Source organism: Pithys albifrons, unplaced genomic scaffold (genome assembly GCF_047495875.1).
Source record: "Pithys albifrons albifrons isolate INPA30051 unplaced genomic scaffold, PitAlb_v1 scaffold_45, whole genome shotgun sequence".
Taxonomy (NCBI): domain Eukaryota; kingdom Metazoa; phylum Chordata; class Aves; order Passeriformes; family Thamnophilidae; genus Pithys; species Pithys albifrons.
In genome coordinates, this window is record NW_027286060.1 from 16921 (window position 1) to 33169 (window position 16249).

The 16249-nt window shown below is 54.2% G+C and overlaps 1 protein-coding gene across 12 annotated transcripts in view; it reads right to left on the reverse strand.

Annotated features, from left to right (window-relative positions):
* SCRIB (scribble planar cell polarity protein) overlaps positions 1-16249 on the reverse strand; it is a 103223-nt gene that overhangs the window by 16202 nt on the left and 70772 nt on the right. For 8 of the 12 annotated variants that reach the window (XM_071581872.1, XM_071581868.1, XM_071581876.1 and 5 more), the window contains 4 exons: positions 15297-15416; positions 15002-15058; positions 11281-11337; positions 9626-9709 (listed from right to left, as the gene is read on the reverse strand). In XM_071581872.1, the coding sequence (XP_071437973.1) occupies positions 9626-9709; positions 11281-11337; positions 15002-15058; positions 15297-15416 (318 nt within the window). Of the gene's footprint in view, positions 1-1595; positions 1871-2878; positions 2997-9625; positions 9710-11280; positions 11338-15001; positions 15059-15296; positions 15417-16249 lie in introns of all 12 variants that reach the window. The other 4 variants (XM_071581877.1, XM_071581866.1, XM_071581867.1 and 1 more) reach the window with 4 other exon arrangements.

The following is a 16249-nucleotide window of genomic DNA, read 5'->3' on the forward strand; positions in this document are numbered from 1 at the left end:
TCAGTACCACACCATAGCCACTGGTCAGTTGGTTCAAGTCAGCCTTGGGCAACAGGGTTTAATCTGACCAAGCCTGAAGCAACCTGGAGTTTATGCTGGAGCACAGATTCCACTCTGTGCCTTGCTCTAAGCCCACCTGCCTGCAGACCTGTGAGATTCCCTAAAACACCTCCAAGATTCCAAGATCACTGCAGCAGGGGCTGGGTGGGTTGACTGGTTGGTTTTCCTCTGTGTGGGGCTGTTTATTTAGTTTTTGAGACCTCCCAATACTCTGAGAAAGGAAGAAGGAGAGAGTTGACAAGGAGGATGGGCTAGATCCATCTTTGGGTCCAGTCCCTGCTCTGCCAAAGGTTCCCTGTGCAACAGCAAGAATGTCAAATACAAACATTTCCCAGAGCAGAAAGCAAAGTTCTCCCTTGAAATCCCAGTCTCAACCTACCGGAAAGTGTCACTTGGAGGAGCAGCTGCTGGGCTGTGGATCAACCATGCCAGCTGCTCTGCTCTGCTTTTCAGACATCTAAAAAAGGGCTGTGGTCAGGCCCAGGTGTGGCACCAACACTGATCCTCCACAAGCCCTGCCAGCCCCACAATGCCAGCTGAGAGGACTGGGATGATGCTGCTCCAGCCAGACCCAGAGGGACAGCAACGAAGTCACAGATCAGAGAATCAGAGAACCAGCTGGGTTAGAAGAGACCTCTGTGATCAACAAGTCCAATCCTTGATCCAACCCCACTGTGGTCACCAGATGATGGCACTGAGAGCCACATCCAGTCTCATCTTAAGAACCTCCAGGGGTGGGGAATCCACCCCCTCTCTGGGGAGGCCATTCCAATGCCTGACCACTCTCTCTGGGAAGAATTTCTTTCTGATATCCAACCTTAACCTCCCCTGGCAGAGCTTTAGCTGTGCCCTCTTGTCTGGGAGAAGAGACCAATCCACACCTGGCTACAACCTCCTGTCAGGGAGTTCCAGACAGTGCTGAGGTCTCCCCTGAGCCTCCTCTTCTCCAGGCTAAACACCCCCAGCTCCCTCAGCCTCTCCCCACAGCACTTGTGCTCCAGTCCCTTCTCCAGCCTCGATGCTCTTCTCTGGCCCCGCTCCACCCGCTCAAGACCTTTCCTGAACTGAGGGGCCCAGAACTGAACACAACACTCAAGGTGTGGCCTCCTCAAGGCAGAGTCCAGGGGAAGGGTCACTGCCCTGGGCCTGCTGCCACACTGTTCCTGATCCAGGCCAGGATCCCATTGGCCTTCTTGGCCACCTGGGCACACCTGGCTCATGTCCAGCCTCCTGTCAATCCAAACCCCCAGGTCTCCTTCCACCTGGCTGCTCTCCAGTCACTCTGTCCCCAGCCTGGAGCACTGCAGGGGGTTGTTATGGGCAAAGATGTCACCGTGTCCCCTCAGAGGGGCTCAGCAGCACATGCTGGGGGGTGTGTTAGTGGCTGGAGGACGACACACCGACCATCAGGGACACAGTGCTGGGGGCACAGGAGTTAGGGGGGCACCGTGCTGCCCCGTGCCAGGGTTTTTAGTAGGGCGTGGTGGCCAGAACTGTGAGTGCATGCCAAACACCACGTGGCACACGCTGCTTGCCTTGCAGTACAGGCTGGTCTTCAGCACTCCCCCGCTGCCATAGCCCAGGGGGGGCCCCCCCAGGCCAGCCGTGCCCGCAGCTTTGCCCCTGCGGTTGGCAACCACAAAGGGGTTCTCACTGAAGGGGATGGGCTGAGTCTCGATCAGACACTCTGGCTCTGGAAGCTGCTCCTGGGACAAGGGGCACCCTGGGGGATCCTCCTTGTCTCCCTGGGGCTGTTCTGCCCTGCTTGGGTACTGAATGGTTGGCACGGGGTGCTGAGAGGGCTCAGCCACTTTGCTGCTCGTGGTGCCCATGGGGTGCTGAGGGGGCTCAGCCACTTTGTTGCTGGTGGTGGTGCCCATGGGGTGCTGAAGGGGCTCAGCCACTCTGCTGCTGCTGGTGGTGCCCATGGGGTGCTGAGGGGGCTCAGCCACTTTGCTGCTTGTGGTGCCCACGGGGTGCTGAGGGGGCTCAGCCACTCTGCTGCTGCTGGTGGTGCCCATGGGGTGCTGAGGGGGCTCAGCCATGCTGGTTGTGCCCATGAGGTGCTGAGGGGGCTCAGCCATGGTGCTGCTAGATGTGCCCATGGGGTGCTGAGGGGGCTCAGCCACTCTGCTGCTGGTGGTACCTGTGGGGTGCTCAGCCATTGTGCTGCTGGTTGTGCCCATGGGGTGCTGAAGGGGCTCAGCCACTCTGCTGCTGATGATGGTGCCCATGAGGTGCTGAGGGGGCTCAGCCACGCTGCTGCTGCTGGTTGGGTGCTGAGGGGGCTCAGCCATTGTGCTGTTGGTGGTTGTGCCCGTGGGGTGCTGAGGGGGCTCAGCCATGCTGGTGGTGGTACCCATGGGGTCCTGAGGGGGCTCAGCCATGGTGCTGCTGGTGGTACCCATGGGGTCCTGAGGAGGCTCAGCCATGGTGCTGCTGGTGATGCCCATGGGGTGCTGAGGGGGCTCAGCTGCTCTGTTGCTGGTTGTGCCCATGAGGTGCTGAGGGGGCTCAGCCACGCTGCTGCTGATAGTGCCCATGAGGTGCTGAGGGGGCTCAGCCACTCTGGTTGTGCCCATGGAGTGCTGAGGGGGCTCAGCCACGCTGGTGCTGGTTGTGCCTGTGGAGAGCTCAGCCATGGTGCTGCTGGTGGTACCCATGAGGTGCTGAGGGGGCTCAGCCATGGTGCTGGTGGTACCCATGGGGTGCTGAGGGGGCTCAGCCATGGTGTTGCTGCTGGATGTGCCCATGGGGTACTCAGCCACTCTGCTGCTGGATGTGCCCACGGAGTGCTGAGGGGACTCAGCCATGGTACTGCTGGTTGTGCCCACTGCCAGGTCCAGGGACATGTCCTGGCTGTCCCATGCCAAGGGCAGGGCCAGCACTGTGCAGTCACCCTCCATGCTGGAGCTGAGCTTAGTACCCTGAACAGGCTGAGAGGAAAACAGAAGGATCAGACAGAAAATAAGGAGAATAGAGTAAAGAAGAGGAGGAAGAAAATACAGAGCAACTGCCAAAGGACAAGGGAGAGAAGAATTCCACTGCTAATGCCCACATACTATCCCACCCCTCTCTCCTGCTCTACCACCAATCTGGGACCCCCCAGTGCCACTTCCAGGAGAGGTTCCTGCTGAGCACAGGGACCCCAGGGAGCCAACAGGCACAAGCACTCCCTGCACTGCTCCAACTCACACACATTTCATTTCTCCAGCTGCTCTACAGCCAAACTCACTGCCAACATCTACATAAGGACATGTCCTCCACCTGACCACCCCAGCACACAGAACCACTAAATAGCTGGGCTTGGAAGGGACCTCTGGAGACCACCCTGTCCAACTCCCACTCCTTTTCCCCCCATCACCCATGGCCCAGGCTCTGCTGTCACCCCAGCACTGCCACACAGCCCCACAACACCCACCTTGTGCATTCCCATCACACCTGTCCAGGTGAACGTGCTGTCATGGCCTCACCACATCACAACACACCCAAAGTACCAGAGCTCAGCACAGCCAGTGGAGCACAGACCCCTTTTGGGTGGCTCTTGCTGTTCCAGGGCTCACACCCAGCCTGGATAAAACCCTGACCCTTCCTCTTAATGCCATAGAAGAGAATTTGTTACCCCAGTCAGAGCCTTTTTCAGGGGAGCAGAGAAAGGCAGAGAGCAAAGACCAAACCTTCCATCCAAGCGCCTCTGGGGAGCAGAAAGACCTCTCCTGCTCAGAGCACATTCTCCAGCTCCTGTGTCATGGCAGTGGTCACCAAAATAGCTCTGGAGGGGTGGGCTGGTGACTACAATGGCAGCTGGGAGGCTCAGGAATTTGGGAGGCCCTCCCCTAACCTCCCAATCCAACCTCTGTGGTTGGCAGAGCCCTGGCTTGTATCGTGTTTCCTGAGCAGCCAAGTCTGTGCTACCTTGAGAAATCCTGATTTTGTGGCTTTGCAGTGTAAAATCCCTTTTTCCAAACACCTTTTCCCAGAGGGCCATAAAGCCTGACAGTCTCTGGGGAGCCTAAATCCCTATTTTGTTCTTGGAACTGGGCTGGATGTGCCCCTTGCTGCTCCCACTGCCACAGTGCCTCCCAGAGGGGATTCCTCACTCCCCAGCCCCACAGGGACTATTTCTGTCAGATAAGACACAATTTCTATTTTGGGTAAGCAAAGATTTGGGCAATGCAGAGAGTTCTCCCAGCCTGCAGACAGGGCTGGCAGGTGTTACCCTGAATCCTTCAGGGCACTGAAAGAAATGTAATCTTGAATCTGATGAGCAAGCACAAAGAAAGAATCAAAGGCAAGAAACTGAAGAGAAACAGATTCAGAGCAGAAAGTAAAGGCTGTTAATTAACTAATCACGGTGAGCTGGTACTAAGACACGTCAAGTCTTCTCAATTTTTCATAGTCCAGAAAGCAAAACTAGACTTTGATATTAAATTTTTCTGTGATCAGTCCCTCGTGGGTGCAGCTTTCATGCCTGATGGATACAGAGACAGGGACTGTAACAGCTCTTTGACTCCTGTAAGGGCACTGTCATTGAGTCACAGAATCCCAGGATGGTTTGGGTGGGTAGGAACCCAAAAACTCATCTTGTTCCACCCTCTGCCATGGGCAGGGACACCTTCCACTGTCCCAGGTTGCTCCAAGATCCATTCAATCTCATCTTGAACACTTCCAGGGGTGGGGCAGCCACAGTTTCCATCCAGATGTTGCAGTAAAGTGGCTGCATGGCCAAAGAGCATCATCCCAATGAGCATTCCCACACTGCTTCCAATGGGAATTTTCAGTTGGGCTTTCAACAGTGGACAAACAGAACAGGCATCTCATCAGCTTTTGTTAAATCCTCCTCACAAAGGGACCAGACACAGCAACACACATTGATCCAAGGCAGAAAACCACCTGCTCCTTTCTCTGGGGGCCATTCTTGGGGAATCCTCAGGATGAATTTCACCCATAGTTAGAGGTCAGGATTGATGTGCAGCTCCTCCTGCTCCACAGCCAGAACAGAACCAACTCCCTGCAGCTCCTCTTGCTCCACAGCCAGAACAGGAACAATTCCCTGCAGCTCCTCCTGCCCCACAGCAAGGACAGGAACAGCTCCCTACAGCTTTTCCTGCCCCACAGTGAGGACAGGAACAGTTTCCTGCAGCTTTTCCTGCCCCACAGTGAGGACAGGAACAGTTCCCTGCAACTCCTCCTGCCCCACAACAAGGACAGGAACAGCTCCCTACAGCTTTTCCTGCCCCACAGTGAGGACAGGAACAGTTCCCTGCAGCTCCTCCTGCCCCACAACAAGGACAGGAACAGTTTCCTGCAGCTTTTCCTGCCCCACAGCAATGACAGGAACAGTCCCCTTGCAGGGAACTTTGTCAGTAAAAGGTACCCAGACACAGTTTGGAGGAGAATGTCTGTGGTGACAGGGTTGGCCCGGAGATAGGAAGGTGGAAACCATGATGGGAATGGGACAAGAGCACCAGTCACCTGGATGCAGTGACTGTCTGAAGATGGACAACCTGTCACCCATCTGCCTGCCCTGCTGCTGCAAAGCCCACCCTGGCTGAGGTTAAAACTTGGTTGTAATAATGCCAAGGTCATGGGTTCAATACCCCATGTGGGCCATTGACTTAAGAGTTGGACTCGATGATCCTTGTGGGTCCTTCCAACTCAGAATAGTCTGGGATTCCGTGACTTCCAACCAGGGCAGCTCCTGAAGGACCACAAGAATCTCTGTCCCCACACCAGAACCTCCCTGTCCCCACAATCTGAGCAGAGCAAAGACAGGGCTGGTGACAGCTGGACAAAGACACACGTGGGCACCCATGGGCCTTCCCTGAAGTGGGACATTTATAGATGCTGCCCATCACCCTGGCATTCCAGGGCACTTGACCCCTGCATTCCTCTGCTGGGTGTTCCTGGGACTGAGTGCAAGGCACAAGCTCCCAAAGGCTGCTCCACTCTGGACCACACTGGAAGCAGCTGCTGCCTCTCCCCCTCTTCCAGCTCCTGAGTTACACTCAGAAATGCTAAAAATAAACTTTTTCCTGAGAATGCCGTTTTGTGTGAACCCAAAAGCTGGGAAGTAGGAGACGAAAAGGAGCCAGAGCTGGAGCCAAAGCAGGGCTGTGAAGGGAGGCAGAGAACAAGAGGGCCTGGAAACAGGAGAAAAGAGGAGACCTGTCTGTGTGGAATGAGATGGAGACAGGAAAGGTAAAAGAGATGATCCCAAAACAACAGAGTGGATGATCACAGCAAAGGGAGGTCTTGTCACACCAGGAGGGAAGGAAGGAGGAGGCTGAGGATGTGTGAAGGAGCAGGCCCAATGGAATGTATTAACAGGGAAAATAAAAGGCAGCAAAGATGGAGAGAGGAGAATTTAAACAATATAGAAGAGAGATGAATTTGTAATCCATGAAGTTCATGAGATCTGTAATTTCTCTTGGCCACTACATATGAGGGACTGGCAGGAAGGGCAAAGGGCAGGAGCATCCACAGCTGGAGCCACAATACACAACATGACAGTGGAGCTACAGGGCTCAGTCACAACACACAACATGACACAGAAGCCACAGGGCTCAGTCACAACACACAACCCTGGCCACTTTCTTGGCTTTCATAGAATCCCAAGATGGTTTGGGTTGGAAGGGACCCTTGAAGACCAGCCAGTCCCACCCCCTGCCATGGGCAGGGACACCTCTCAGTGGACCAGGTTGCTCTGACCTCATCCAACACAGCCTTGAACTATTTTATTTTTAATACTTTTGGTCTCAGCACCTTCATCCCTCCTCCTTCCTGACCACCATTCCACACTGGATTTACAACTGAGCTGTGCACCCAATACTGTCATCACTGTGTTGGGAAGAATCTTTCCCTTCCTCCTTGGCAGATTTCTGGAGCTACAAATCCCTGCACTCTCCCACTCCCATCCCCTTCTTTTCCTTCTGGCCTGTTCTTTCTGTCTTGTTCCAGACTGTGCTTTTTGCAACTTGGCAAACTTTGACACTTCCCTTCCCCAAAAGGAAAACCACCTGGCCCTTGATCTTCTCATTTTCTTATTCCCATCTTTCTTTTGCAGCTACTTTTTGTTTCAGTGCCAGAGTATCCCACAGTTCTGCTTCCCAGTTTTCCTCTGCAGAGATGCCATCACCTCCCACAGCACAGCACAGGTGGAGGGCAGGGAAGGGATGGACCAGGACCCACCTAGGGGGATCCCTATTGTCACAGCCCCCCCTCCGGCCTCCCCAGAGGGACCCCCATCTCCTCAGCCCCCTGTGGCCTCCACACAGGGACCCCCATCTCCGCAGCCCCCCCATTGCCTCCCCACAGGGACCCCCATCTCCTCAGCCCCCCCATTGCCTTCCCACAGGGACCCCCAGCTCCTCAGCCCCAGTGGCCTCCCCACAGGGACCCCCAGCTCCTCAGCCCCCCATGGCCTCCCCACAGGGACCCCCATCTCCTCAGCCCCACCCCATGGCCTCCCCACAGGGACCCCCAGCTCCTCAGCCCCCCCATGGCCTCCCCACAGGGACCCCCAGCTCCTCAGCCCCTCCATGGCCTCTCCACAGGGACCCCCATCTCCTTATCACCCCCATTGCCTCCCCACAGGGACCCCCAGCTCCTCAGCCTCTCCATGGCCTCCCCTGTAGGGACCCCCATCTCCTCAGCCCCCCCCCTTGCCTCCCCACAGGGACCCCCAGCTCCTCAGCCCCCAGTGGCCTCCCCACAGGGACCCCCATCTCCTCAGCCCCCCCCATGGCCTCCCCACAGGGACCCCCAACTCCTCAGCCCCCCCATGGCCTCCCCACAGGGACCCCCATCTCCTCAGCCCCCCCATGGCCTCCCCACAGGGACCCCCATCTCCTCAGGCCCCCCATGGCCTTCCCACAGGGACCCCCAGCTCCTCAGCCCCTCCATGGCCTCCCCACAGGGACCCCCATCTCCTCAGGCCCCCCATGGCCTTCCCACAGGGACCCCAGCTCCTCAGCCCCTCCATGGCCTCTCCACAGGGACCCCCATCTCCTTATCACCCCCATTGCCTCCCCACAGGGACCCCCAGCTCCTCAGCCCCCCAGTGGCCTCCCCACAGGGACCCCCAGCTCCTCAGCCCCCTCATGGCCTCTCCACAGGGACCCCCATCTCCTCAGTCCCCCCACAGGGACCCCCATCTCTTCAATGCCCCCACAGGGACCTCCATCTCTTTGGTCACCCCAGAGCCTCCTCCCCACAGGGACCCCCATCCCTTCAGTGCCCTTACAGGGACCCCCCCCCATCTCTAAAGTCTCCCCACAGTCTCTCCGCCACAGAGACCTCCATCTCTTCGGTCCCCCCACAGGGGCCGCCATCTCTTCAGTGTCCCCACAGGGACCCCCATCTCCTCAGTGTCCCCACAGCCTCCTCCCCACAAGGACTTCCATCTCTTCAGTGCCCCCATACCCACCAACCCCCACAGGGACCCCCATCTCCTCAGTCCCCCCACAGGGACCTCCATCTCTTCAATGCCCCCACAGGGACCTCCATCTCTTCAGTGCCCCCACAGCCTCCCCCCACAGGGACTCCCCTCTCCTCAGTGCCCCCACAGGGACCCCCATCTCTTCAGTGCCCCCATACCCACCAACCTCCACAGGGACCCCCATCTCTGGAGTCTCCCCACAGTCTCCCCACCACAGGGACCCCCAGCTCCTCAGTCCCCCTACAGCCTTCTCCCTACAGGGACCCCCAACTCCTCAGTCGCCCCACAGAGACCTCCATCTCTGCAGTGCCCCCACAGGGACCCCCATCTCTTTGGTCCCTCCACAGCATCCTCCCCACAGGGACCCATATCTCCTCAGTGCCCCCACAGGGACCCCCATCTCTTCAGTGTCCCCACAGCCTCCTCCATCTCTTCAGTGTCCCCATACCCTTCCTCCCACAGGGACCGCCATTTCTTCGGTGCCCCCACAGCCTCCTCCCCACAGGGACCCCCATCTCTTCAGTGCCCCCACAGGGACCCCCCTCTCCTCACTGCCCCCACAGCCTTCCCTGCAGGGACCCCCATCTCTTCAGTGCCCCCACAGTCTTCCCCATCTCTTTGGTGCCCCCCACAGGGACCCCCATCTCTTCAATGTCCCCACAGCCTCCTCCCCACAAGGACTTCCATCTCTTCAGTGCCCCCATACCCATCAACCCCCACAGGGACCCCCATCTCCTCAGTCCCCCCACAGGGACCCCCATCTCTTCAGTGCCCCCACAGGAACCTCCATCTCTTCAGTGCCCCCACAGGAACCTCCATCTCTTTGGTCGCCCCAGAGCCTCCTACCCACAGGGACCCCCATCCTTTCAGTGCCCTTACAGGGATCCCCATCTCCTCAATGCCCCCACAGGGACACCCCCCATCTCTGAAGTCTCCCCACAATCTCCCCCCCACAGAGACCTCCATCTCTTCGGTCCCCCCACAGGGGCCGCCATCTCTTCAGTGCCCCCTCAGGGACACCCCATCTCCTCAGTGCCCCCTCACGGACCCCCATCTCTTCACTGCCCCCACAGCCTCCCCCCCACAGGGCCCCCCATCTCTTTGGTCCCCCCCAGCCCCACTCACAGCTCGGTTGCCCCTCTGCAGGCCACTGCTGGGCAGCGCTGCCAGGGTCCTGTAGTCCAGGCGCAGAGGTTCACTGGGGATGTTCTGGAGAACACAAACACCAGCAACAGGTCAGGCCCAAAGGCAACTAAACCACTGAAGAAAAGCAATGAAAAGAGAATCATCCCAGTAATAACCGAGGCCTTATCTCCAAACTCTGCAGAGTTCCAAGGAGCTGGAATTGTTCCAAACACAACCATGGGGAGCCATGGCAGGGGTTGGGCTGGAGAAGCACCCCAGAGAACGTGTCACTGTGCACTCCTGGTCACCCATTGCTGCTCAGATCCCCTCAGTCCTCCTGCCCCCCACCCACTCCCTCACAGGGAGGGAGGGGAATGTGCCATACCTTCCTTTTATGCTGCCCCAACAGCATTCAACACAACTCCAGTCTGCATCTGGACATGTCCAAGAATGCAACTCTGCAATTCCTCTGGTTTCTTTTCCCAACCTTAACTCACACTCACTGTACAATTTTGTCCAATTTTGCCTCCCATGTGCTGCCTTTCTAACCCCAAACAGCAGTACAGGTTTCAAACCCAGCCACTGTTTTCCACTGTCCCTTCCTCAATCCTTTACGCATTTCTTCAGTTCTGGTCTCTTCTGTTATCCCCAAAGCCACACCCTTTCACAGGAGAGTGGAAAACATGAGCTACAGGAACAAAAACACTTTTTGGGGATTTTCCCCAGCCTTCCAGTCCATCTGTAGCCCTTTTCTGGGACTGCCCCTTCATAGAATCATAGAATGGATTGGGTTGGAAAAGACCTCCCAGATCATCAAGTCCAACCCTTGGTCCAACTCCAGGCCCTTTACCAGATCATGGCACTCAGTGCCACGGCCAAGCTCAGCTGAAAAACCTCCAGGGATGGGGAATCCACCCCCTCTCTGGGCAGCCCATTCCAATGCCTGAGCACTCTCTCTGCAAAGAATTTTCTTCTGCTCTCCAACTTCAATTTCCCCTGGCAGAGCTTGAGCCCATCGTGCCCCCTTGTCCTATTGCTGAGTGCCTGGGAGAAGAGACCAACCCCCACCTGGCCACAACTTCCCTTCAGGCAGTTCCAGACAGTGCTGAGGTCACCTCTGAGCCTCCTCTTCTCCAGGCTAAACACCCCCAGCTCCCTCAGCCTCTCCCCACACCACTTGTGCTCCAGTCCCTTCTCCAGCCTTGTTGCTCTTCTCAGTTGGCTTGGAAGAGACCTCTGAGATCATCAAGTCCAACCCTTGATCCAATCCCACTGAGTGCCCTGGGCTGGTGATCACAGTGGGGTTGGATCAAGTCCTGGTGGATTCTCTGTCCCTGGAGGTGTTTAAGAGGACACTCAGTGCCACCTCCAGTCCCTTCTCCAGCCTCGTTGCTCTTCTCTGGCCCCGCTCCAGCCCCTCAAGATCTTTCCTAAACTGAGGGGCCCAGAACTGAACAAAACACTCAATCCCTTCCTCAATCCCTTATTACACATTTCTTCAGTTCTGATCTCTTCTGTTATCCCCAAAGCCACACCCTTTTACAGGAGAGTGGAAAACATGAGCTACAAGAATAAAAACACTTTTGGGGGATTTTTTCCCAGCCTTCCAGTCCAGCTGTACCCCTTTTCTGGGGCTCTCCCCCCGTGCTGCTCACCTCCACCTCCTCCTCAAGCTGCTGCGTGGCTGCCTCCCGCTCCCTACGCATCCGCTCCTTCCGTGGGACAGGACAGAGCCAGAGCAGAGAGACAAGAGAGAGGGAAAGAGGTCAGACATGCTGGGCAGGGACTCCTGAGGGCACAGAGGAGCAGTGCCAGCATCAGCAAATGGGGTGGCAAAACCCCAGCATGAATCCTGGGACAGGGAAGGAAGAGCAGAATGGACAGGGACACTCTGGACGACACGATCAGGGGGAGAGCAGAGTCCCCAAGATCCTCAGCAGGGACAATCCTGGGGAAAACAAAGACAGCTACAGCCCCCCTTAGCACAAGCCACCCCAGCACCAAAGGGAGAGCGGGAGGTTGCTCATTGCTGGAAGAGACACTTTGAGAGAGCAGAAAGGTTGGAAGGAAATGGAAAAACAAACCTTCAGAGCACAGGTTGTCACTAAGGAGAAAGACCTAAACCCCACATGCTGCTCAGAGTGTCACATACAGGGGTGCAAATACATCAAGGAGGGCCAGGCCAGTCTCAGCACTGACCACCAGCCCCCAGTCCCACCACAGAGTGACCAGTGACTGATCCCAAAAGCCCCAGCCCCGGGTTCATTTCCAGGCTGTCAGAGGGAGGGAGCAGTGTGGGACTTGTCCCAAAGATTGATTTCTCGATGACTTGTTGCCCAGCTGTGATAGTTTAACCCAGGCTTGTTCCTGGTAACCAGATGTAACCAGGGAGGGGCTTGTCTCCCAGGTATTCCTCACCCATTCTTTTCCCCTCCAACGGGATAAGAGACAGGAATAAGTAGTTTAGCTCTCTTGGGTTTGTGGTGAGAGTGGAGGGCAGGAGGTTCTCTCTGCTGCTGCTCAGTCCCTTATCAGAGCCACGCAGCAGATCAGGGGAAAGGGCATGAGTGAGATCCCCCCACGTGAAAGAAAGGGGCTGGTTTTCTTCTAAGAGTGGTGGTGGGATTGTGTGGTACTGGTTTACTCAGTGGGGTGGGGTGGGAGTGTTCTTTTGTACCCACTGGTTTTTTTGTTTTGATTCTTTTTGTCGCCCCTGTTTTCCCCTTCCCCTTTCCCCTTCCCTTTTCCCTGTTGTGGGTGCAAATTGTATACATATAATTGTAGACATTTAGAGAATATACATATATATTTATATACATATATTGACTTGGCTCAGCTTCTTGCAAGTCCTTTTTGTTTCCTTTCCTTTTTCCTGCTTCGAGGAGCAGAGAGAGAAGGAAGGGGCAGCTCGAGCTGGAGGCCAAGACAAAACCAAAACACCAGCACCTCTTGGGGACAGAGCAGCAGAATCTTTCCCTTCTCCTGCCTTGGGAACCCTCCTGGCTGCTCCTCCCAGGCAGGAACCAGATGGTCCAGAAGCCCCAAGGCTGAGAGGTGGAAGGCAGGTGACAAAGAGCCAACTGAAAATCCTGCTGGGCCCTTCTCTTCAAGAGCTGGCATGAATTCAACACACCCAGTGCCCACAGCACCCCCAACCTCCAGCAAGAAAAAGCAGCATGAGAAGCCACTGATACTCAAAAGGGATATTGAGGGATATTTAAGTTAAGGTCTGTTCTGAATTTGGTTACACCTGTTTTTGGACAAGTTCTCTGTAGGGTGAGGGTTCCAGGTGACACTAATCTGGTGTGTGACCCTTCTCTGAGGAGTGACAGGAGCACCAGCCAGCCCAGAAGGAGCTGTGGAACACTCAAAGTCCATCTCTGACAACATCTGGGGAGGATTTGGATTAAGATTAGAAAAATAACTGAGCCACAGACAGACAAATACACCAGGAATCAGCCCACAGAGACAAGGAGTTCCTGACACTTCTACTAGAAACTGAATTATCAGAGAGTTGAATTTATGAGATGTCTGCAGTGAGTGGGTTCTAAAACCTCTACAGGGAGTAGAGCAAAGCCAAAATTCTTTCCAGTTCTTCAGTTCACAACTTGCTGTGGGCTGGAGACACGTTTGGTTTCTATTGTTCTTGTGCAGGAATCATTGGAGAGTAAGGAAAGAGGTCCAAAAATGGTGACAGAAATCACTGAGGATGTGACACCGAGATGGGAACTTCCTTCAGCATTCCAAAGGCTCCACCACTGGGATAGATTTAATCATCCAAACCAGCTTTAGAGACACAATCCCAGATTCAAGGTCTAAAAGGTCCAGCAGAAAAACCTGTCTTTGCTTGTGGGCCTCAGTCCATGGATCTTGAGATCTCTGAGGAGCCTGGAAAATCCATTGCTGCCTCCTCCTGACTTCCCAAGGGAAGTGGCACCAAAAAAATCAGCATTTTTTAAAATGAGACACAGCCAAGGCTACTGCACCAATCACAAAGGTTTTTCTGGGATTTTTTGACAAAATATTTTTAAGTAATATCAGCATAAGTTTTGGTAAAAGCTTTCTTTACCTGAGCCTGGACAAATGCTCAGTCTGAGCAGCAGTTTGGGGTCAGATTTGGTTTATTCACAATGTTAGAAATACTGATCCTGACCCCACAGCACCTGAAGTGTATTCAAATACATATATCCATATTCAAGTGCATAAAACTGGCAGGAAAAGCCTTTACATCAACAGAAACACAATGAAATCAGGTTTGCTGAACCACTCTGAGTTCCTTCTCAGGCAAGGAAAAAAGCCTTTTGTAAGAAAACCCCAAATTTCTCTGAATTGGCTCTGCTCTGGGCTGACCCAAGTGCACTGCTGTGGTCCCTCCTACCCAAATTATTCACAGGAATCCAGGATGGTTTGGATTGGAAGGGACCTTTCAGGGTCATCTAGTCCAGCTCCTGCAAAGAGCAGGGAGACTCCAACAGGATCAAGTTGAAGATTATTCCATAAGGTTGTTCCACTTCCAGTAGACCTCCCACCCTCACCCTGCTCTTGCCCAGAGAAATATCAAGTGTGACTGAACTGGAAACCTGCAAAATGTACTCACTCCTCTGCTGGAAGAGCAGATTCCCAGCTGACAACACTGAGGAACTCAGTTTTCCCTCTTCTTCCAAACACTGACTGGATAAATTACTGTTTTGGGAGGGATGACTGAAACCCCAAGTTGTAAAGGGGCTCCAGTTTGCTGATCTGTTTCTGGGAAATTCTATTTCTGGGAAATTCTATTTCTATTTATGTGCAAGTTTGAACACAAAACTCACAGCAGAGCAGAAAAATGACCATGTGAACTGAGGAGCACAAAGTTGTGACTGATCAACAGTGTCACTTGTCCACTCAGGGCAGCTTTGAGCTGTGTGTTCTCATCTTTGCTCACAAAAACTCTTCCAGGTCATGGGGTACTGGACAGAGAGAACTGACTAAATTTGGGTCTCCCAAGCTCACTGGTCATTTTTCTCAAAGCTGCAGCTTGGCCAGGAGGTACCAGCAGGTAACAAGGATGGACTCTGTGAAAACCAGAGAAGCATCACCAGAAAGGTGCACAGGGAGGTACAGCAAAGCCAAAGAGCAGCTGGGGAATGGAGGAGCTCTCTATGGAAAAGGAATGCCCAGAGTTCTCCATGGCATTGACAATGGGACAGAGATCCAGAGCTCCCCAACTGGGCAAAGATCCAGAACTCCCCATGGCTCTGACAATGGAACAGAGATCCAGAGCTCTCCATTGCACTGACAACTGGGCAGAGATAACCTGAGGCACCTTCCTTGGGGCTCACAGGCTCAGCAGAGTTGCTGCCACAAACACATCTTGCTACACAAAAAATCTCTCACCACTTTCTCCATTTCTTCTCTCTCCCACTGAGTTGCTTCTCTCACCATTTCCATCTCCTAGGAGAGAGCAGAGTTAGAGCCACCTCAACCAGTGCTCTCTCCACACCTGGGAACCTCCTGAAGATGCCACAATCCCATCCTGGAGCATTCCTGATTCAAGTGCTGGGATGCTGAGCCTGTGCCACGTCCACTGCCTGTTATGTTGCAGATTCCATGCACCAAGAGGGACTAACTAGAGATTTCCACAAACTGTTTCCACTCCAAACCATGCTCCCAGTGCAGACAGAACACCCACCTTCTGCAGGATCTCCATCTCCTCGGGGCTCAGGTCGCGGTCAATGGAGGAGATGCTCTCCAGGCTGTTCTTGCGCCCAATGCCAGCAGCAAAAGGGTTTGCAATGATTCCTGGGGACATCTGCAAAGCAAAAGGCAAGTCCCACAGGTGGAAAGTGGAAACCCACAGAGTGCCATTCCAAAAATTCCCTATCCTGGGCTCCCAGAGTACCAGTAGCAGGATTCTTTGCAACTTGAAGCCTTATTCCGTAGAATTCCAGACAGGTTTGGGTTGGAAGGACTTCAGGAGGATCCAGTTCCATCCCTGCCATTTCAGCCAACAAGTGTTTGAGGAACCTGAGGTCTAATAAAATGAAATTAAATGCACCCAGATGCAGGAAGGGGATGAGATGAGCAGGGACTGGGTTCATGTCCTCTTGAAGAATACAAAAGCCAACTAGCTAATTAAAAATAGGAATCTGACAGGGCACAGGATTGCTCCAGAGAAGTGTTACCCTGTGGGGAAAGGCAAACACCAATAAAGAGCCAGAAAATTTACTATAAATGTAATTTGGCCAGAAAAAAATGTGCAGAAATACCCTGCAGAAAGTGAGCTTGAAGACTTCATTTCAGTGCAGTGCTACCATGGGACAATTCTGGAAGCAGCAGCAAAGAGACAGTCCTGAGAGACCACTGATTTTCTGGACTGGCAACCAACTCCAGTTCACATCAGATTTGAAATCTGGGATCTCAAAAAAAAAATCTACAGCAAAAGGTTGGGTGTGGTAGTTTTGGGTTTAGTTTCAGTTTAGGCCTTATCTAGACCTCAGTTTTAGCAGGCCCAAAGGATATGACATAGATCAGAAGGAAAAGGCATCACTTCACTTAAGCAACCAAAGAGTATTTCGTATCATCTGACATCATCAAGAAGTGTCAAGAAATAGAGAGCGAGATGGAGTTTCTGTCTCTTTTGGT